This window comes from Lethenteron reissneri, chromosome 54, assembly GCF_015708825.2.
Source record: "Lethenteron reissneri isolate LAM-NWPU_2019-01 chromosome 54, ASM1570882v1, whole genome shotgun sequence".
Classification (NCBI taxonomy): Eukaryota; Metazoa; Chordata; class Hyperoartia; order Petromyzontiformes; family Petromyzontidae; genus Lethenteron; species Lethenteron reissneri.
Window position 1 is genome coordinate 1,347,829 of NC_083832.1, and position 22,575 is coordinate 1,370,403.

General features: G+C 57.9%; 1 protein-coding gene across 2 annotated transcripts in view; it reads left to right on the top strand.

Moving 5' to 3' along the window:
* Positions 1–296: 296 nt before the first annotated feature.
* The window catches only part of LOC133356411 (voltage-dependent calcium channel subunit alpha-2/delta-2-like), a 155,717-nt gene continuing 133,438 nt past the window's right edge, over positions 297–22,575 (top strand). For both annotated transcript variants that reach the window (XM_061573923.1, XM_061573924.1), the window contains exon 1: positions 297–438. In XM_061573923.1, the coding sequence (XP_061429907.1) occupies positions 329–438 (110 nt within the window). In that variant the 5' untranslated portion in view covers positions 297–328. The remainder of the gene's footprint in view (positions 439–22,575) is intronic.

Here is a 22,575-nt window from a genome sequence, read left to right on the forward strand (position 1 = left end):
TATTTATTTGATTTGATTATTCTTTTTTTTTACTTTTCGTAACAGCTGTTTTCATTGGAGTGTGACAAGTGAGACTCTGGCTCCCCTAACCGCACGTCCCTGACATCCACCCACCTCCACCCACGAACCTATACCCACCCACCCACCCAGACCCACGCACCTTCACCCACCCACCCACACGCACTATACCGCACGCCCACCCCCACCCACACACTTCACCTACACCCACCCACCTACACCGTGTGGGTGGGTGGGTGTAGGTGGGTGTCGGCTACTCCCACCCACCTACACCCACGCACGCGCGCGCGCTCTCGCGGCCGCGCTAAAGATGGCGAGGCTCGGAGCGTCGTCGCTGCTGCTGCTGCTGCTGGTGGTGGTGGTGCTGCCCACGCTGCTCATTCGCTCCACTCTCGCCAACTCCTTCCCGCAGCGAGAGAGGTGAGTGTCTCGGCGATTGAGGGAAGGGGGGGGGGCACTGTGTAATTGTAAGGGGGGGAATCCCCTCCGCGTTATCTCCCATCTCGATCTCATCTCCTCGCCTCTCGCCGTGCACGCGCCCGGGCTTGGGGGAGCCGGGCGGAGGGCGAGGCAGGCGGTCTCCGTGTCTCCGTATCTGTCTGTCCTCCGTGTCTCTGTTTCTCCGTGTCTCTGAGTTGCCGTGTCTCTCTGTCTTCCGTGTCTCTGAGTCTCTGAGTCTCCGTGTCTCTGGGTCTCTGTCCTCCGTGTCTCTGAGTCTCCGTGTCTCTGAGTCTCCGTGTCTCTGTTGCGTATCGCCGGCTGCTGTGTGGGGTAGATGCTATCGCCGGGGCTCCGTGCCCCCTATCGTAGTTGGGGGGAGGGGGGTACGATAGCAGTGGAGTGAACATGGAACGCTGGCGGTGGGCGTGAGCGAATTCCCGAGTCCAGACGTCTCTGCAAAAGGCGACGCCAAACTTGAGGCGCTCGCGCCACGAAGGGAGACAAAGGCGGCCGGGCGTGGTTCTGGGCCACCAACCGGTCCTACGCGTGCCGCGCGTGCCTTCGTAGGCGCTCGCAAACAGCACTTGCCCCTTACAGTCGGTCAAGGCTACACGGGGGTTCTTTGTCTTGTTGTGTGCGCGTGTTGTATGTGCGGGGAGAGGTCGCGTCCTGCTCGGCGCATTGCGCTGCGAACCCCCGGCGAGCCGAGTTCGATTGCCCCCCCACCCACCGCCCGCCCCCAACTCACGACAAAAAACAGCGGAGAATATCCTGAACCGATTCCGGGGACCTCCCCTAGGTCGACTCGGCGTTGAGAAGCGAGCGCCTGCTGCGGTGTGCCGGGAACATTGGCGCCGGGGGAGGCGAAGGCCGCTCGCTCGGCGTGCTGCCGTTGGCCCTGGCGGCCTCAATAGGTGCTCGCTGACTGCACTTGCCCGCCGCATTCCGCGAAGGCTATCGTGGTGGTGGTGGTGGTGGGAGTTTTTGTCTTTGTGTGTGGACGCGATGGGACACATGGAGACATGCTGGTACCGTGGGGGGGGGAGGGGGGGGTCCGGTCCGGGTTTACCATATCGTCGTCAGCAGCAGCCATGGTCAATCCACTGCTGGATTAAGGGCCTCCCTTCATTGACCGCCGCCACCTTTTCACGATCTTGCGACGATTGAACAATCCGCCCGTCATCGGAACGGATTTCATCGCTCCGTCTCTCTCGTTGGCACCTGATCTCAACTCCGTTCCGTCAGCGTGTCCGTGCGTGTGAGTGTTGCGTAATTGGTAGAGAGTAGCGGTTAGTGTACTGCGCTACGAAGCCGGCCACTCGGGTTCGAATCCCGCTCGCGGCCAATATCAGTGACAACTCGTAACTGAACCGGTCCTGGGCTTCCCCTCGGTCGACTCGGCCTTTAAACGAGTACCTTGTGCGTCGCCGCTCGGGATACAAAGGCGACCGGGGCGCGGTGCTGGCCACCCACCCCTCGTGCGCCGTGCCGGCCTTAACAGGCGCTCGCTACTCGCTTGCAGCGCCATGCCCGCTGAGGCTCCACTTGGGGGATCTTTGTCTTCATGTGCCATTGGCACATGCCACGGCTGCTGCCGTCTCGCCGTCTGCCTCGATCGGCACCGGGTCGCGCGGCGAACGCGAGAGGCCGTCGCGTAACGCGCGCTCGGGCGCGCCTCGGCGACCGTGAGACTCCTGATCTGCGGGGTAGGCAATGGTTATTTATGATCTCACTGTATACGTGAATTATTGATGCAACGTATCAGTCAAAGTGTAGGCACCGTCCCGTGTAAACATGCCGCGCGTGTGTGGAAATGCCTCGCACTGCGTGTGCCATCATCGTAACAATTATAAAGAAATGACGGCGATTGCCGATGCACTGCTATCGAAATAATTTGCGTATTTAATGCAGGAGAGCCACGCTGAGTCGTGTGACCCGTTATCAGGAGGGTCATGCTGCTGCAATGAGGTCTTCGTTTGTAAAATGTTCTCAGCTGATCAACGCCGAGTTGTTTTCTTGATTATTCACGTGCCCGAGGAGGAAACCGGAGCGCCCGGAGAAATAGCCCCACGCATTGCGCGAGGGAGCAACGCTCTATCCCCCGTACAGACGGAACGAACCGGAGTGGAGATCAGTCCCCTTGCCGTGCCGCCTTCTGGTAAGCCAGGGGCTCGACTCCTCCTCGAAGCGCACGGGTAGTAGGGAGTGTGGAACAGATGGAGATTCGTCCACACGTTGCTGTACCGCCTTCTCCCTGGCAGAGCCAGGGGCACGACTCCTCCTCGACACCCATCTGTGTGGTGATCCACCAACTCTCGCCGCTGCCTCCACAGCGCTGGGTGACAGCCGTCAGTCACGTGCAGCAGCAGCAGCGTAGCCACCACCACCAAGACAAAGATCCCCCGTGTAGCCTTAACGGACTGTTGGGGCAAGTGCTGATAGTGAGCACCTATGAAGGCCGGAACGGTACACGAGGGGGTGGGTCGTCAGCACCACGCCCGACCGCCTTTGTCTCCCCAGTGGCGATGTTTACACACCGCAACAGGCTACTCATTTGAGGCTGAGTCGACCTAGGGGAGGCCCAGGACCGGTTCAGATAATCGTCACCGGTGTTGGCCGTGAGCAGGAATCGAACCCGGGTCGCTGGGTTCGTAGCACAGCGTAGCGCTAACCGCTACACTACCGCTACACTACCGCTCCTACCACCACCACCGCCACCACTCCTACCGCCACCACCACCATCGCTCCCACCACCGCCACCACCACGACGTCGCCTCGCAAAGCACTATCACCGGCCAGGGGGCTTGTTAGACCATACTTCACCAGTCCTGGCTAGTGAGTGCTGCTCGTGAATGGGGGGCGGGGGGGGGATAACCAGGAGTGGTTGCAAATATCTCTCGCCATTGACGTTAGCCGTGAGCGGGAATGAAACGTAGGTTCGCGGGTGGTGCGAACTGCATCACCATCCCGCTTGCCTGGCTGGCACGTATGCATGTTGGACTTCTTTCGCACCGTACGTGGCCCACCGCGCTCATTGGTTGTGCGTCGTGGGGTTGACATCGGACCATCATCCTCTGGGGGGTCGATAAAATATATATACCACTTTGTACGGGAAGTCAACGCTGATTATACTATTATGGAGAGACTCGCCGAGCCGACATCGGACCGTGCGGTGTCCCCTCCCCCCAATGGCTCTTGCAGGGCTGTACACGAACAGGAAATGAGCACTCGATGGATGCCTCGGTACTCATTTGAGCAGCAGGAAATCAGTGCGACGCTGTCAGCTGACTGGGTCGCCTCAGCCTTGAACGAGGGGACCGGCTGCCTGATGGGTCTGCGACTCAGCACTGGAATCGCCTCTCTTGCTTTGTGTGCGTGCGCTTGGGGGAGGAGCGGTGGCGCAGTGGTTAGCGCGCTCCGCTGAGAAACCTGCCCACCCGAGTTCCGAGTCCCGATGACGACCAATAACAGCGGCAGCGAATATATGAACCGCTCCTGGGCCTCCCCTAGGTCGACTCAGCCTTGAACGAGTACCTAGTTACGGTGTGTATCAGCGTCGGCACCTGGGGGACGAGGTGGGTGGGGGCATGGTGTTGGAGGTCACCCGCACTCACCGTCGTCTGCCGCTCCGACCACCGTGAGCGCTCGCCTGCAGCACTTGCCCCGACTGCCTGTTGAGGCTGCCCGGGGGATCTTTGTCTTTGTGTGCGCGCGCCTCTGCTGCACTGGCGTGCCCGTGTGGACGCGACCTGCACGGAGCGCCGGGCCCCCCTCTCGTGCGCTCGCCGCCACACGCGGACCCCCCGCTGGAGGCGGGACATCTTGAGCCAGTGTGGAAACATTCGGGCTGGCCCTGCTGCCTACGATGTACAGACAGTCTATATATATATGTGTGTGTCGGAGATGTGTATACGCGAGATACATGTGTGTGTGTATGTGTATATGTGCGCATGTCTATGTATGTGTATGTATGTGTGTGGGAGTGGTAGTGTAGTGGGTAGCGCTACGCTGCGCTACGAACACGGCGACCCGAGTTCGATTCCCGCTCACGGCCGACTGAGCCTAAACAAAATAATGAGTAGCTGGTGCGGTGTGCAGTAAACATCGCCACTGGGGAGACAAAGGCGGCCGGGCGTGGTGCTGGCCACTCATCCCCTCGTGGGCCGTGCAGGTGCTGCTCGCTAACAGCACTTGCCCCAACAGTCTGCTAAGACGACACGGGAGATCTTTGTCCGTGTACACGGAAACGTCCCCGCGTGTCCACGCTGCGTTCAGACGCGACGGTTCGGTCCACCACCCTCCACGTCGATTGCCGTTGATAATGGACACAGTCGCTAGCTCGCCCATGCGTCGAACAAATGCGTGGCACGATATTTATTAAGAATATAAACAATCCTCAGCAACATCGACTTATATATACGTTAACGCGTTTATAAACGTTGCTTATATTCAATGAGCCACGAATGCAATCGGCACGCGTACAACCGTTCCCGATGTGCGTAACTGCATCTTCACCCTACACATATACACAGCAGGGTACAGCTGTGTGGGCAACGGAGTTCAGACGGAGAGAGTACAACGTCGGGATTGCTGCGTCGCATTACAAAGAGCCGAGCGTCCCCTTGGTGCCTCGTTGCATGGTTTGTGTTTGGTGTGTGTGTGGTGTGTGTGTGTATGATGTGTGGTGTGTGATATGTGTGTGGTGTGTGTGTATATGATGTGTGGTGTGTATGATGTGTGTGTGGTGTGTGTGTGTGTGGTGTGTTGTGGTGTGTGTAGTGTGGTGTGTGTGTGTATGATGTGTGGTGTGTGTGTATGATGTGTGCGGTGTGATATGTGTTGTGTGTGTGTGTAGTGTGTGATATGTGTGTGTTGACGTTCCATTGAGCGCCCGAATCACCCCAACGCGACCCCCCCCCCCAGCTGGAGTGGTTTTACTCTCCAACGCACCACCGCTGCCGCGTGCTGTACGAGTCGCGACTTGGCCACGTGTTGTGTTCACGTGACAAACCCCCGCTATTGATTGGCTGTGTCGGATGGTGGCGGATTTAATCGACGCATTTACATTTACGCGATCTCTAACCCCCCATAAACCTTTGTTATGGACAATATCGGTCGCGAAAGCCACGTCCTCCTCCTCCTCCGACTACGAGTTCAACTTTAATAACGCCATCGACTTCCCCTAGGAGCGCATCCCGCATACGGCCACGAGCGTTCACGCGCACTCTCACAGTGCGTGAACCCTGAGCGCGTGCGTGTTGTGAACGTGAGCGCGCACTCTCACAGCGCGTGAACCCTGAGCGCGTGCGTGTTGTGAACGTGAGCGTGAAGGCTGTCCATTTCGACAGCGTCTGCATCGTTTGACCATTTTTTGGCCAGTATGAGACGTGGATCCTTGCCGAAGGTGTCATCTATTGTGCTGTTTGAAGCATATTCACACAACTCCTGTTGTGTTGCAAGAAGAGGTAAACACCCCCATTATTATTCATCATAGCGTCTGCATCGTCGTCATCGTCATCATCAGCATGACAGCAGCAGCCATGGTCAGTCCACTGCTGGATGAAGACGCTCCTCGCCTTGATGCGTGCAATGCAGCGGCACTGCTCCGATCACCCGAGCTGATGGCATCGTTCCATCTCCTGCGCGTCGCGCCTTCCCTGTGGACGCACATGGTGTAGGGATACATGTGCGTGCGCGTGTGTGTGTACACAGTGGGGAGCGGCAGCGTAGCGGTTAGCGCTGCGCTGCGACCCTGGCGACCCGACATCGACTCCCGCTCACGGCCAACACCGTGAGCGATTATCTGAGCCGGTCCTGGGCCTCCCCTAGGTCGACTCGGCTTCAAACGAGTACCCGGTGCGGTGCGTAAACATCGCCACTCGGGAGACAAAGGCGGCCTGCGTGGTTGCTGGCCACCCACCCCCTCGTGTGCCGTTCTGGCCTTCATAGGTGCTACTCGCTAACAGCACTTGCCCTAGTAGTCTAAGGCTCTAGGGAGATCTTTGTAGCTGTGTTTGTATACGTAGTTATATGTATACAGGTGTGTATATAAGGATGTGCGTGTATAAACGTGGGGAGCGGCGGTGTAGAGTGGAGCGTGCTACGCTACGAACCCGGTGAACCCGGTGAACCCGGGGTCGATTACCGTCCATGACCACCAACGCCACTGACGATTATCTCAACCGGTTCTGGGCCTCCCTCTAGGTGCGTAAACATCGCCACTGGGGAGACAAAGGCGGCCGGGCGTGGTGCTGGCCCCCCATCCCCGCGTGTGCCGTTCTGGCCTCCATAGGTTGCTCCTCGCTAGCAGGCTACCGGGGGAGGAACCTCGTCTTGTTTATAAGTCGCTGTTTGTTCAAATGTTAACCTCATCTGCCAAACTTGTTGAACACGCGACAATCACCTGCGCCTCGATTCGCATTGACAGCAGCACTGGGCCGCTGCGGTGAAGTATGGTCAGCTCACCGACTGGCATGAACACACGGGGGGGGGGGGGGGGGGCTGGCGGTGTCTTGGTGCAGGATGTCTTCATCGGCCAACGCTCATCGGCTAATCGATGAGCATCGATCGGCAGCATTCTCGGTGCGCCCGCGCTTAAGTCGCATGCTTAGCAATGAAGATGTGATCACCACCCACACACGCACATACACCCCCACACACACCCCCATACACCCCCCCCCACACACACCCACACATACACACACACTCTCACACACCCACACACACACCCACACACATACACCCACACACTCACACACACCACACACACCCCCACACACACATCCACATCCCCCCACACACACACACACAACCCCCCACACACACACACACACCCCATCCCCTCCCTCCCTCGATTCGTCCGCACGTGCTAAGGAGGGGAGGTTGGCGATGGGAGTGGGGTGTGTCACTTCACCCCTCCCAGTCACCAGAGGCCGCTACGTTGGTCACACCCCGAGCGCTCACCGACAGCAATTGTTCGATCGTAATCGCGACGCGAGATGGGGTAGCAATGTCTCTTGATCGATCGGTGCGGTAATCGCGGACGATGTCGTGTCTGGGGTGGGCCACTCGCAAAACCGCGGCGCGCGCACGAGCGCGCTTTCTATCGGCTCTAGCGTCACACACACACACGGCACGCGCACACACACGAACACACACACGACACACACGGCACACACACGACACACATGACACACACACGACACGCACACACACGGCACGCGCACAAACACACACACACACGACACACACACACGGCACGCGCACACACACGAACACACACACGACACACACGGCACACACACGACACACACGACACGACACGCACACACACACGACACGTGCACACACACACGACACACTACACACACACACGACACGCACGACACGCGCGCACACACACGCGACACACACGCACACGACACGCACACACACACACGACACGTGCACACACACACGACACGCACACATACACGACACAACACACACTACACACACACACGACACGCACGACACGCGCGCACACACACGCGACACACACACACACGACACACACACACGACACAACAATAACAACAACCAGCAGGTGCCACGGGTCGACTGACCGAGATGACCGAGATGACTGGCTGATGCACCACCTGTGCCCCCTACTGTACCAACTTGCTGTGCTTTAGCCACCCGGCGCTCCGCTCGTTGTTGTGAGCGTCGCTCCTCCGCTCTCCGTTGTTGTTGGAGGGCGACTGCCTCCAACTGCCCAGTAGCGTCCTTCACGAGCCTCCTCCACTGAGGCCGATCTTGACACCGCTGGTACCAGTCATCGGCAAGTCCACTCAGCTCCACGTCCTCCTGTACCACATCACTCCATTTCTTCTCTAGCCCGTGCCGCGCCCGTTTAGCCCCCTCGATCCGGCCGAACAAAAGCTGTTTAGGCATGCTGTGGCTGGGCATGCGGGGCGACATGATCCAGCCAACGCAGCCTTGCCTGCCGGAGGAGCTCACCGATGGGACTTTGCCCAGATCTTTCAAGGATTTGTGAGCTCCTCACACAATCCAGCCTGGTTAAACCCAGGATAGATCGTCGGCAGGCCAGCCTAAATGTTTCCAACCGGCGAAGATGCTCCATTAGGGGGGTCCACGTTTCGCAAGCGTAGAGAAGGGAGGGAATGACCGTGGCCGAGAAGACCTGAAGCTTCGTGCGGAGCGACAGACCAGGTAGCTTCCACACAGCGTTACGCAACCGATGAAAATATATTGCCGCTCGACTGATTCGGAGTGAGACTTCTGCTGATAAACTGGAGCCGGTCATAAGCACACTGCCCAGGTATGGGAAACTCTCCACTCTCTCCACAACTTCCCCATCACCGATTGGGAGTTGTGGGGGTGGAGTGTCCGATGGTACAAAATACCCAGGCAGGTGCTTAGTTTTGGTGGAGCTGATGGTAAGGCCCCACCTCTTAGTGGCACACTCCAGTCTCAGCAGCAGCGACTCCAACTCCTCTTCTGAATGAGCAGCTATTACCAAATCATCGGCATACATAACGTGGTTGACCAATAGGGAGCCATCCCTTGATCGTACCCGGGCGTCGATCAGCCTCCCATTATATCTGTACCAAATGGAAATTCCCCCAGTACAGCTATTGAAGGCTTCACGAACTACGCAGTCGAAATAGATGTTAAATAATGTGGGAGCCAGAGGACATCCCTGTCGCACCCCAAGGTGTACAGGGAAAGGCTCCGACTCCCGGCCACGTAGTTTTACCCGGGCCCGCTCACCATCATGAAGGTCCTTAATGATCGTGAGCAGAGGGTCAGGGACTCCGAAAGCACGAAGAACAACCCAGAGGCCAGGCCTACTGATGGTATCATAGGCCTTGACCAGGCCAATCACACGACACACACACGTGCACACACGACACGCACACACGACACGCACACATACGACACGCACGACACACACACACACGACACGCACACACGACACGCACACGCACACACGCACACACACACACGCTCCACGGCAGGCGAATTACTCGGTGCACCGCTCGGAGTGACGCGTGGATGGAACTCGCCGAGCGGCAGCAATCGGCCTGCGCGCTCCAATGTTTGGGACCCAGATTCGAGAGTAAAATTTCGTTCTGTCGTGTTTCGTGCGCACGCTCGTACGTGCGACTTCTTTCGCACCGTACGTAGCCCACCCGCGCTAACTGGAGGCGCGCTAATGACAGGATATTCATGTGTCTGTGCCCGTTCTGGGACGTGATCGTGACGTTCGTCGTTGAACTCGTGAGTGGGTGGTGATGACACTGCTGCTGCACTCGTAGTGGTGGTGATGACACTGCTGCTGCACTCGTAGTGGTGGTGGAGAAGCTCAAATGATCACGTTGACAACTCGGCACGGCCGTGCCAATGGGGCCGTTAGCGGCACGACACACGCGGGGGTGGGTGGCCAACACCACGCCCGGCCGCCTTCGTCTCCCCTAGTGGCGATGCTTACTACACACCGCTGCCGCCAGGTACTCATTTGAGTCCGAGTCGATCTAGGGAAGGCCCAGGGCCGGTGCAGATCATCGTCGGCGGTGTTGGCCGTGAGCGGGAATCAATCCCGGGTGGGCAGGTTCGTGGCGCAGCGTAGCGCTAAGCGCTGCACCACCGCTCCCCCAGAGACGAAGGGTCCACATGCGGGCAGTCTATAATAACGACGACGCAGTACAGTACAGTATATATATATATATACGCAGTTGGCATACAGATCCCGCGTAGCCTTTATATCAAGGCCGTAGCCATGGATTCAACATTGGGGAGGAGCAAATCTTCCAGGGGGTCTGGGAGTCACAACCCAGAAAAAAAATTTGAAAACTCATTTCCTGCCTAAAATATTTAAAAATTCACTAACACATGGGATGGACTTTTAATTTATTTAGTACAATAATGTCTAATAGTGTATTGTATTACATTGCTCTGTTTTAACTTTTTTACCTTTTCTTGTTTCATTGTATGTAATGGGAGAGATTAGGGATTAATAAAGAACAACCATAACCACAATCATATAACAGAAATGTATGCATTGATTTATATGAAGACAAGTCCAGATATTGTGGCCAAGGTTTTGCAAATTGTTGTTTTTATTTACATAGCATAGCAATTCTTTTTAATAGCAATATATATTGGGGGGACATTTTGAGCATATTTGAATATTGGGGGCGGGGATGTGTCCCCCCCCCCCCCCAATATACAGTGAGGGAAAAAAGTATTTAATCCCCTGCTGATTTTGTACGTTTGCCCAGTGACAAAGAAATGATCAGTCTATAATTTAATGGTAGGTTTATTTGAACAGTGAGAGACAGAATAACATCAACAAAATCCAGAAAAACGCATGTCAAAAATTTTATAACTTGATTTGCATTTTAATGAGGGAAATAAGTATTTGACCCCTCTGCAAAACATGACTTAGTACTTGGTGGCAAAACCCTTGTTGGCAATCACAGAGGTCAGACGTTTCTTGTAGTTGGCCACCAGGTTTGCACACATCTCAGGAGCGATTTTGTCCCACTCCTCTTTGCAGATCTTCTCCAAGTCATTAAGGTTTCGAGGCTGACGTTTGGCAACTCGAACCTTCAGCTCCCTCCACAGATTTTCTATGGGATTAAGGTCTGGAGACTGGCTAGGCCACTCCAGGACCTTAACGTGCTTCTTCTTGAGCCACTCCTTTGTTGCCTTGGCCGTGTGTTTTGGGTCATTGTCATGCTGAAATACACATCCACGACCCATTTTCAATGCTCTGGCTGAGGGAAGGAGGTTCTCACCCAAGATTTGACGTTACATGGCCTCGTCCATCGTCCCTTTGATGCGGTGAAGTTGTCCTGTCCCCTTAGCAGAAATATACCCCCAAAGCATAATGTTTCCACGTCCATGTTTGACGGTGGGGATGGTGTTCTTGGGGTCATAGGCAGCATTCCTCCTCCTCCAAACACGGCGAGTTGAGTTGATGCCAAAGAGCTCCATTTTGGTATCATCTGACCACAACACTTTCACCCAGTTGTCCTCTGAATCATTCAGATGTTCATTGGCAAACTTCAGACGGGCATGTATATGTAGTGGTGGTATTGACGTGCGCCGACAGTGATGGATCACGGGGCGCGGGGTTGGGCACGCGATGTGGGCGTGGTATGGACGCGCGCGCCGGTGGTAAGGCGCGCTGACATAAGCTGGGAAAAGAGGATCGTAGCGAGTGCGCAGTGATTGGTCAGATAAGATGGGTGCTCTCAGCGACGTCCGCAGGAGGGGTATAAAGGGGGACGCGCGAGAGCACTCGTGGTCAGTGTTAACCAGTTGAAGACCGAAGACGGGGTGGAGGAGGTAGTGGCCCGAGACCCCTAGTCCCGCCGTCCTTGTGAGGACCGGGGCCCTGTGTGGCTCGGAGCTGAGACTGGGGGACCCGTAGTCCGACGCCCATGTGGGTCGGGACGGTGGTACCTAGAGCCGAGACGGGCACCCCCGGCTGGGTGTGTCCCGGAAGGCTACGGGGCGTAAGAGCCCGTGTCAGTATAGCTGAGTGGGTGTTTGTCACCCGTGTAGCTGAGTGGGTGTTAGTCACCCGTGTAGCGGAGTGGGTGTGAGTCACCCGAGTAGCTAAGTGGGTGTTAGTCACCCGTGTAACGAAGTGGGTGTTAGTCACCCGTGTAGCGGAGTGGGTGTGAGTCACCCGAGTAGCTAAGTGGGTGTTAGTCACCCGTGTAACGAAGTGGGTGTTAGTCACCCGTGTAGCGGAGTGGGTGTGAGTCACCCGAGTAGCTAAGTGGGTGTTAGTCACCCGTGTAACGAAGTGGGTGTTAGTCATCCGTGTAACTACAAGTTGGTGAAAATAAAGAGTGTGCTACCCGTGAAGTCGTCTCCTGCCGAGTTACTACTTTACAACTGGCGTCAGAAGTAAACCTGTCTTCAAGGAGAATGGACACAAGGAAGACTTCTCGTTCCCACGTGCAAGACCGGGGAGACGACGGCGTACCGGAGACACCACCCTCGGGAGGAGAGGACGAGGAGTTGCCGCCGATGCAGCACTTCGCAGAAATGGCCGATGCTCCGCTTGCCTCCGACACCAGCCTGCAGGACGCACACTCCCGCCTGGCGGAGTTGCTGCTCGCCGCCGCTGCGATCTTGGCGGAGATCTCCGTTCCAGCGGGCGGTGGAACGCCTGCGGGGTTGGAGGAGGCGGCGCGGCTGGAGGATTCCCGCCATAAGGCATTTCGCGCCAAAAGTTTTGGAGTTGGCGCCATTTTTGAGGGTCCGCCACCGGTTGGCGAGAAACGGGGACACCACGTGGCCAGAGATCTCCACACAGCGCAGCCCGCGTCGTCGGCGAGCGCCGGAGCTCTCCATTTTGCGCCTGCAGACGGAGCCGCCATTTTCTACAACCACAGCGGCGCGCGGGAAAATCGTTCCAACGACGACGACGACGATCGAGTTCTCCAGCAACGATTGCCCGCGCTGTCGGTGTTCAAGGCGAACGGGGGCGACTGGGGAGCCTTCCAGCGACGGTTCATCGCGCATCAAGAAATGTCGGGGTGGTCCAACACCACTGCCCTGCGCGCGCTGCCAGCGATGCTCGACGATGACGCGCTTGCAGCCTTCCCATCGGCCCCGAGGTCGTCCCGCTCAACGCTCCAGGCCGCGCTACACCTGAGTTACTACTTTACAACTGGCGTCAGAAGTAAACCTGTCTTCAAGGAGAATGGACACAAGGAAGACTTCTCGTTCCCACGTGCAAGACCGGGGAGACGACGGCGTACCGGAGACACCACCCTCGGGAGGAGAGGACGAGGAGTTGCCGCCGATGCAGCACTTCGCAGAAATGGCCGATGCTCCGCTTGCCTCCGACACCAGCCTGCAGGACGCACACTCCCGCCTGGCGGAGTTGCTGCTCGCCGCCGCTGCGATCTTGGCGGAGATCTCCGTTCCAGCGGGCGGTGGAACGCCTGCGGGGTTGGAGGAGGCGGCGCGGCTGGAGGATTCCCGCCATAAGGCATTTCGCGGCAAAAGTTTTGGAGTTGGCGCCATTTTTGAGGGTCCGCCACCGGTTGGCGAGAAACGGGGACACCACGTGGCCAGAGATCTCCACACAGCGCAGCCCGCGTCGTCGGCGAGCGCCGGAGCTCTCCATTTTGCGCCTGCAGACGGAGCCGCCATTTTCTACAACCACAGCGGCGCGCGGGAAAATCGTTCCAACGACGACGACGACGATCGAGTTCTCCAGCAACGATTGCCCGCGCTGTCGGTGTTCAAGGCGAACGGGGGCGACTGGGGAGCCTTCCAGCGACGGTTCATCGCGCATCAAGAAATGTCGGGGTGGTCCAACACCACTGCCCTGCGCGCGCTGCCAGCGATGCTCGACGATGACGCGCTTGCAGCCTTCACATCGGCCCCGAGGTCGTCCCGCTCAACGCTCCAGGCCGCGCTACACCTGATTGCCAAGGTGTTCGGGCCACCCTCGACCTGTCGCCACCAGTTCTACGATCGGCGGAAGGTGGTTGGAGAAACAACGCTCGCCTATCGCACGGCGCTGCTCGCCCTGGCAGACTCAGCTTTTCCCCGCATGGACAAGGAGGGGAAGGACGCCATGGTGACGGAGCAGCTGCTGGCGTTGGCTCACGGATTGGGAGTTCCCATTAATACGGCGGACGAGATGGACATTTGCTCCCTGGGGATTGCCACAAGTATTCACGCTTACGAAGTCCTAAAGCGAAAGCCGACGGTCGTCTGCGCATCGGTGGGGAACGGGGCACCGGCCGCCACGATCATCGGCCCTCAGCCTGCTGTGCCGCGGGAGGAGGCCTTCGCCGTTTCAAGACCGGGGGAGTGGAGAACGGGAGGTCGTTCGCCCACACGTTCACACCGCAAGCTGGAGCAACCGAAACCTACGACGTCCCTCGTCGTCTGCTACAACTTCGGCCTTCGGGGCCACGTCGCATCCGGGTGCCGGGCCCCACGTCAGCGTACCGCGGGACCACGTCCGGACGACGACCAGGGCCTAAAGACATCCCAGCTGAACCCGGCAAGTCGCGGCACCTCACACGTTCGGTCCACATGCACGGCACGTTCGGGTCGCCGCTTAGCGGTGAGGGGGTGTTGTATATTTTATTAGCAGCCGGGTCGGCTGCGAGCTATGTGGTAGGGGGTGATGTAGTGGTGGTATTGACGTGCGCCGACAGTGATGGATCACGGGGCGCGGGGTTGGGCACGCGATGTGGGCGTGGTATGGACGCGCGCGCCGGTGGTAAGGCGCGCTGACACAAGCTGGGAAAAGAGGATCGTAGCGAGTGCGCAGTGATTGGTCAGATAAGATGGGTGCTCTCAGCGACGTCCGCAGGAGGGGTATAAAGGGGGACGCGCGAGAGCACTCGTGGTCAGTGTTAACCAGTTGAAGACCGAAGACGGGGTGGAGGAGGTAGTGGCCCGAGACCCCTAGTCCCGCCGTCCTTGTGAGGACCGGGGCCCTGTGTGGCTCGGAGCCGAGACTGGGGGACCCGTAGTCCGACGCCCGTGTGGGTCGGGACGGTGGTACCCAGAGCCGAGACGGGCACCCCCGGCTGGGTGTGTCCCGGAAGGCTACGGGGCGTAAGAGCCCGTGTCAGTATAGCTGATTGGGTGTTTGTCACCCGTGTAGCTGAGTGGGTGTTAGTCACCCGTGTAGCGGAGTGGGTGTGAGTCACCCGAGTAGCTAAGTGGGTGTTAGTCACCCGTGTAACGAAGTGGGTGTTAGTCACCCGTGTAGCGGAGTGGGTGTGAGTCACCCGAGTAGCTAAGTGGGTGTTAGTCACCCGTGTAACGAAGTGGGTGTTAGTCACCCGTCTAGCGGAGTGGGTGTGAGTCACCCGAGTAGCTAAGTGGGTGTTAGTCACCCGTGTAACGAAGTGGGTGTTAGTCATCCGTGTAACTACAAGTTGGTGAAAATAAAGAGTGTGCTACCCGTGAAGTCGTCTCCTGCCGAGTTACTACTTTACATATATGTGCTTTCTTGAGCAGGGGGACCTTGCGGGTGCTGCAGGATTTTAGTCCTTCACGGCGTAGTGTGTTACCAACTGATTTCTTGGTGACTATGGTCCCAGCTGCCTTGAGATCATTGACAAGATCCTCCCGTGTAGTTCTGGGCTGATTCTTCACCGTTCTCATGATCATTGCAACTCCACGAGGTGAGATCTTGCATGGAGCCCGAGGCCGAGGGAGATTGACAGTTCTTTTGTGTTTCTTCCATTTGCGAATAATCGCACCAACTTTGTCACCTCACCAAGCTGCTTGGCGATGGTCTTGTAGCCCATTCCAGCCTTGTGTAGGTCTACAATCTTGTGCCTCACATCCTTGGAGAGCTCTTGGTCTTGGCCATGGTGGAGAGTTTGGAATCTGATTGATTGATTGCTTCGGTGAACAGGTGTATTTTATACAGGTAACAAGCTGAGATTAGGAGCACTCCCTTTAAGAGTTTGCTCCTAATCTCAGCTCGTTACCTGTATAAAAGACACCTGGGAGCCAAAAATCTTTCTGATTGAGAGGCGGTCAAATACTTATTTCCCTCATTAATATACAAATGAATGTATAACATTTTTGACATGCGTTTTTATGTATTTTGTTGTTGTTTTTCTGTCTCTCAATGTTCAAATAAACCTACCATTAAAATTATAGACTGATAATTTCTTTGTCAGTGGGCAAACGTACAAAATCAGCAGGGGATCAAAAACGTTTTTCCCTCACTGTATATTATAATTACGGCCTTGCTTTATAGACTGTAGGGGCGAGTGCTGTTAGCGAGCACCCATTACGGCTAACGCGGCACACAAGCGGGCTTGGTTGTAGCCAGGAGCATGCCCGGCCGCCTTTGTCTCCCCAGTGGTGTATTGTGTTTGCCACACGACGCTTCTGATGAGTGGATGCACACTGGATGCCGCGTGCGGAGAGAGATGTGTTTTTTTTACCCCAGGGGTAATTGTGGTCACGTTCACCACCGAATGCCTAGAGCAGGTCTTGATGACGCTGGGTGTATTCTCCAGCAAAACGTCGGGCAACATTCTAAACGTTTGCCAGCTTTTCAACTTAACGGCGTCACTGACATCTCGACTCCGTTTGGCTTCTGTCGTGCGGTGGAGTTTGTGCGCGGCTCCACTCGCAGCCCGTAGCCGTGGGACGGGGCCAGTGACGGAGACGGTGCGAGGTAGACGGTGGTGGTGGTGATGATGAAGAGAGGGTGGTGGTAACGATGTGAGGGTGGTGGTGGTGGTGAAGAGAGGGTGGTGGTGGTGGTGAAAAGAGGGTGGTGGTAACGACGTGAGGGTGGTGGTGGTGGTGGTGAAGAGAGGGTGGTGGTGGTGGTGAAGAGAGGGTGGTGGTGGTGGTGAAGAGAGGGTGGTAGTGGTGGTGAAGAGAGGTGTAGGGTGGTGAAGAGAGGGTGGTGGTGGTGGTGATGATGAAGAGAGGGTGGTAGTGGTGGTGAAGAGAGGGTGGTGGTGGTGGTGAAGAGAGGGTGGTGGTGGTGAAGAGAGGGTGGTGGTGGAGAAGAGAGGGTGGTGGTGGTGAAGAGAGGGTGGTGGTGGAGAAGAGAGGGTGGTGGTGGAGAAGAGAGGGTGGTGGTGGTGAAGAGAGGGTGGTGGTGGTGAAGAGAGGGTGGTGGTGGTGGTGGAGAAGAGAGGGTGGTGGTGGTGAAGAGAGGGTGGTGGTGGTGAAGAGAGGGTGGTGGTGATGACGTGAGGGTGGTGGTGGTGAAGAGAGGGTGGTGGTGGTGAAGAGAGGGTGGTGGTGGTGAAGAGAGGGTGGTGGTGGTGAAGAGAGGGTGGTGGTGGTGATGAGAGGGTGGTGGTGGTGATGAGAGGGTGGTGGTGGTGATGAGAGGGTGGTGGTGGTGAAGAGAGGGTGGTGGTGGTGAAGAGAGGGTGGTGGTGGTGAAGAGAGGGTGGTGGTGGTGAAGAGAGGGTGGTGGTGGTGAAGAGAGGGTGGTGGTGGTGCAGAGAGGGTGGTGGTGGTGAAGAGAGGGTGGTGGTGGAGAAGAGAGGGTGGTGGTGGTGAAGAGAGGGTGGTGGTGGTGAAGAGAGGGTGGTGGTGGTGAAGAGAGGGTGGTGGTGGTGAAGAGAGGGTGGTGGTGGTGAAGAGAGGGTGGTGGTGGTGAAGAGAGGGTGGTGGTGGTGAGAAGAGAGGGTGGTGGTGGTGGAGAAGAGAGGGTGGTGGTGGTGAAGAGAGGGTGGTGGTGGAGAAGAGAGGGTGGTGGTGGAGAAGAGAGGGTGGTGGTGGTGAAGAGAGGGTGGTGGTGGTGAAGAGAGGGTGGTGGTGGAGAAGAGAGGGTGGTGGTGATGACGTGAGGGTGGTGGTGGTGAAGAGAGGGTGGTGGTGGTGAAGAGAGGGTGGTGGTGGAGAAGAGAGGGTGGTGGTGGTGAAGAGAGGGTGGTGGTGGTGGTGGAGAAGAGAGGGTGGTGGTGGTGAAGAGAGGGTGGTGGTGGAGAAGAGAGGGTGGTGGTGGAGAAGAGAGGGTGGTGGTGGTGAAGAGAGGGTGGTGGTGATGACGTGATGGTGGTGGTGGTGAAGAGAGGGTGGTGGTGGTGAAGAGCGGGTGGTGGTGGTGAAGAGAGGGTGGTGGTGGTGAAGAGAGGGTGGTGGTGGTGAAGAGAGGGTGGTGGTGGTGAAGAGAGGGTGGTGGTGGTGAAGAGAGGGTGGTGGTGGTGGTAACGACGTGAGGGTAGTGGTGGTGAGGATGGTGAGAGGATGATGATGATGAGAGGGCAGGCGGGAGCGAACTGACGTGAGCTGCACGGAGGAGCTGCGTCTGTCTTCAGAGGGGGCGGCGGCGGGGGAGGGAGTGGGGGGGGGGGCACACAGACGTCACGTGCTTTACGGGAGGCTCGAGCTGGTGCAGGTGAACATTGCACCTGGACGATGCACCTCGACACAAGCTGAGTGTGACTCGTACCCAGGGGGGGGGGGGGGGCGGGCACACAGGGACGTGGGTGGCCAGCGCCACGCCCGGCCGCCTTTGTCTCCCCAGTGCTCATATCTACGCACCATGGTTGAGTCGACCTCGGTCGAGGCGCAGGACGAGTTTAAGCATCCGCCACTGATTCTTTGGTCGTGAGCGGGAATCCAACTCGGGTGGTCGGGTTCGTAGTGCGCCTCGCTAACACTGCACGACAGTTCCCCGTGCACACACGCACGCAGACACACACAGACACACGCACATAAACACACGCACACAGACACACACAGACACACGCACACAGACACACACAGACACACGCACACAGACACACGCACACAGACACACACAGACACACGCACACAGACACACGCACACAGACGCACACAGACACACACAGACACACGCACACAGACACACGCAGACAGACACACGCACACAGACGCACACAGACACACGCACACAGACACACGCACACAGACACACAAAGATAAACAAAGATCCCCCGTATAGCCTTAACAGACTGTAGGGGCAAGTGCTGTTAGCGAGCACCTATGAAGGCCAGAACAGTACACGAGGGGGTGGGTGGCCAGCACCACGCCCGACCGCCTTTGTCTCCCCAGTGGCGATGTTTGCACACTGCACCAGGTACTCATTTAAGGATGAGTCGACACAGACACACGCACACAGACACGCACACAGACACACACAGACACGCACACAGACACACACAGACACACGCATACAGACACACGCACACAGACCCACACAGACACACGCACAGACACACGCAGACACACGCACATAGACGCACACAGACACGCGCACGCAGACACACGCACGCAGATACACGCACGCAGATACACACACACACAGACGCACGCACACAGACGCACGCACACAGACACATGCACACAGACACACGCGTGCACACGCATCCACCCCCACGCATTATTCGTGTGAACCCCCTGGGACACGTGTCTTGGTGGGTCTGTAACTCAGCACTGTATCGGGGGGGGGGGGGGGGGGGAATGTCGCAGTGGTTAGCGCGCTCCGCTGAGAAACCTGCCCACCCGAGTTCGAGTCCCGATCACGACCAAAAACAGCGGCAGGGAATGTGTGAACCGCTCCTGGGCCTCCTCTGGGTCGACTCAGCCTTGAACGAGTACCTGTTTGCGGTGTGTGTTCAACGTCAGCAGTGGGGAAGACAAAGGCGGTCGGGCGTGTTCTCGGCCACCCACATTCTTCGCCGTGTGCCGTTCCAACCTTCACAGGCGCTCCCTAACAGCACTCACGCCGACTGCTTATGAAGGCTACATGGGGGATCTTTGTCTTTGTGTGCGCCCATGTAATCCTGTGCCTTTTCATTTGCATCCTCGCCACTCCACCCACGTGGAGCTCCGGGTCTTCCCGGCCACAGTCGCGTTGCGCTCCCTTCCTCTATGCCTGCGAGACGTGCACCCCCTCCCCTGATGGAACATCTGCGCCGGTTTGACACATTCAGGCTGGCCCTGCCATACGTGCCACCCTGGGTTTAGCCAGACTCGAGTACAGTGTGAGGAGCTCCCACATTCTTGGAAGATCTGGATGCAGTCTCATTCGGTGTTGGCTGCGTCACGTAGCCCGCGTTCCCCATCAACGCATGTCCAAGCATCTTTAATTTGGTCGGATCGAGGGGGCTAAACGGGCGCGGCACGGGCTAGAGAAGAGATGGAGCTGATGTGGTACAGGAGGATGTGGAGCTGAGTGGACTTGCCGATGACCGGTACCAGTGGTGTCAAGAACGGCCTCTGTGGAGGCCGTGAAGGACGCTGCAACTGGGCAGTTGGAGGCAGTCGTCCTCCAGCAACAACGGAAGGCACAGGAGCGACGCTCACAACAACGAGCGGAACGCTGGATAGCTAAAACGCAGCAATTTGGCACAGTTTAGGGACACAGATGGTGCATCTGCCAGTCATCTCAGTCAGTGAACCCCGTGACACCTGCTGGGTCTATCCTGTGACCACCCGCCAGCAGCCAACCTTCAACATTTCACGTGGCGGCCTCAATGTGCACCTAGCCTGGCACGAGCGCGGCGTTGACGTCACAGCGGCTGTTGCTGTGTCGCACAGCCCCCCCCCATCCCCGCCCCCTCCCGTGCTGCGAGGATGAAGATGAGGGAGAGCTCTGTGCGTCTGCAGTGGCCATCCTGAGGTGGCCTCTGTCCATTAGCGGGCTCCAGACGCAAGTGGGTGAGGATGCGCGTGTGAGTGTGCGTGCAGCAGCAGCAGCTTCTCGTATCCCCTCCGTTATTGATTCCGAGCCCTTCCGATCTCATCTGCCCACACACGGCAATCGTGCACCTGCACGTGTGGTGGTGAGAGCTGTGCTGCGAACCCGGCAACCCGAGTTCGATTCTCGCTCGCCGCCAACACCGGTGACGATGATCAACACTGGTACCGGTGCGGTGTGCAGTAAACATCGCCACTGGGGAGACAAAGGCGGTCGGGCGTGGTGCTGGCAGCGCACGCGCGCTCAGTGATTAAGGCGTGCGGTCACGCACTGCCACGTGACCACACGCAGCAGTGTGTACGGTCACGGAGCGGTGCGTGTGCAGCCGAGCGTGGTCATTTACAATCAATTTGCTCGGCTCGTTACAACCCCACACGCCTGCCCCTCTCCTCTGTAATAACGCCTTGCGCCGTGTATGTGTGCGTGTGCGCGCGTGTGTATGTGCGTGTGTGTGGCAGTGTGAGTGTATGGGGAGCGGTGTCGCAACGGTTAGCGCGCTGTGCTGTGAACCCAGTGAGCTAAGCTGGAATCCTACTCTTGACCAACACCAGGGACGATTGTTTGAACCGGTCTTGGGCCCTCCCCTAGGTCGACTCAGCCTCAAATGAGTGCCTGGTGCGGTGTGTAAACATCGGCACTGGGGAGACAAAGGCGGCCGGGCGTGGTGCTGGCCACCCACCCCCTCGTGTACCGTTCCGGCCTTCATAGGTGCTACGACTCGCTAACAGCACTTGCCTCAACAGCCTGCTAAGGCTATACGGGGGATCGTTGTCTTTGTGTGGGGAGCGGCGGCGCAACGGTTAGCGCACTGCGCTGTGAAACCCCGACGACAATGGCGCGAGTTCGATTCCCGCTCGCGGCGAATGCAATCGGTGACGAATATCGGAACCGGTTCGAGGTCGACTCAGCCTTAAATGGGTACCTGGTGTGGTGTCGGTGTATTTGCATCGGGGGGGCGGTGGCGCTGTGGTTAGCGCACTGCCCGATGGACCCGGCCACCCCAAATCGACGCGACTCACGGCCACCAACGTCGGTGACGATTGTAGGAACCGTTCCCGAGCCTCCCCTAGGTCGACTCAGCCTTAAAATACTAGCTGGTGCCGTGTGGTAAACACCTCGGGAGACAAAGGCAGCCGGGGCATCGGCGTTGACCTTCACGAGGCCCTTCAGAGGCGGGCCGTGCTGGCCTTCGTGTGTGCAGCACTCGCCCCAGCAGTCTGCGAGAAGGCTACAAGCGGGGGGGGGGGGGGGGGCCCTCACGTCGCCTACCCGAGCAGCATCACACGCGGCGGGGGCAGCTGCTGGAACCCGGAGCGGAACCCTGGGCTCGCTCGGCGGCCGCGGCGGCTCTGACCTCTAGCCGGTGGTGACCTGTGCGCCGTGGAGTCATGTGAAAGTGTCGTCGGCGGCGGCGTCTCGTCTCGCGGGGGTTGCTGGTGACCTCGCGTGACATTCACCGCCCCCCCCCGGCTGGTGAGGCAGCAGCAATGCAGCTGCTGCCCATCGTTAACGCGGCGCTAATGACGCCCGCTGATGAGATGACGCGATCCATCGTGAGAGTGTCACGCGGCAAAACGCCGCCGCCACCACCGCCCACCACGCGGTGGTCACGTGGCGGTGGTCACGCTCATGAGCACACGAACTTGCAATGAACGACGACGCATGGAGATGTCAGGAAGCGCTGGGCGGTCCCACACTTCACCCCACACAGAGAGGCGGATCCAGAAGCTTCCCGAGGGGGCTCGGGAGGGGGGTGAAGGGGGGCGGGAGGGTATGGCCCGACACGTCGAGCTTTTAAAATAGGGCCCCTACATGAATGAACGAAAATAAAACACCCCACGTGTTTTCTCTGCTATATTACATCAATTACTGTGGTGTGTCCCTTACCTCTTGATTTGGTG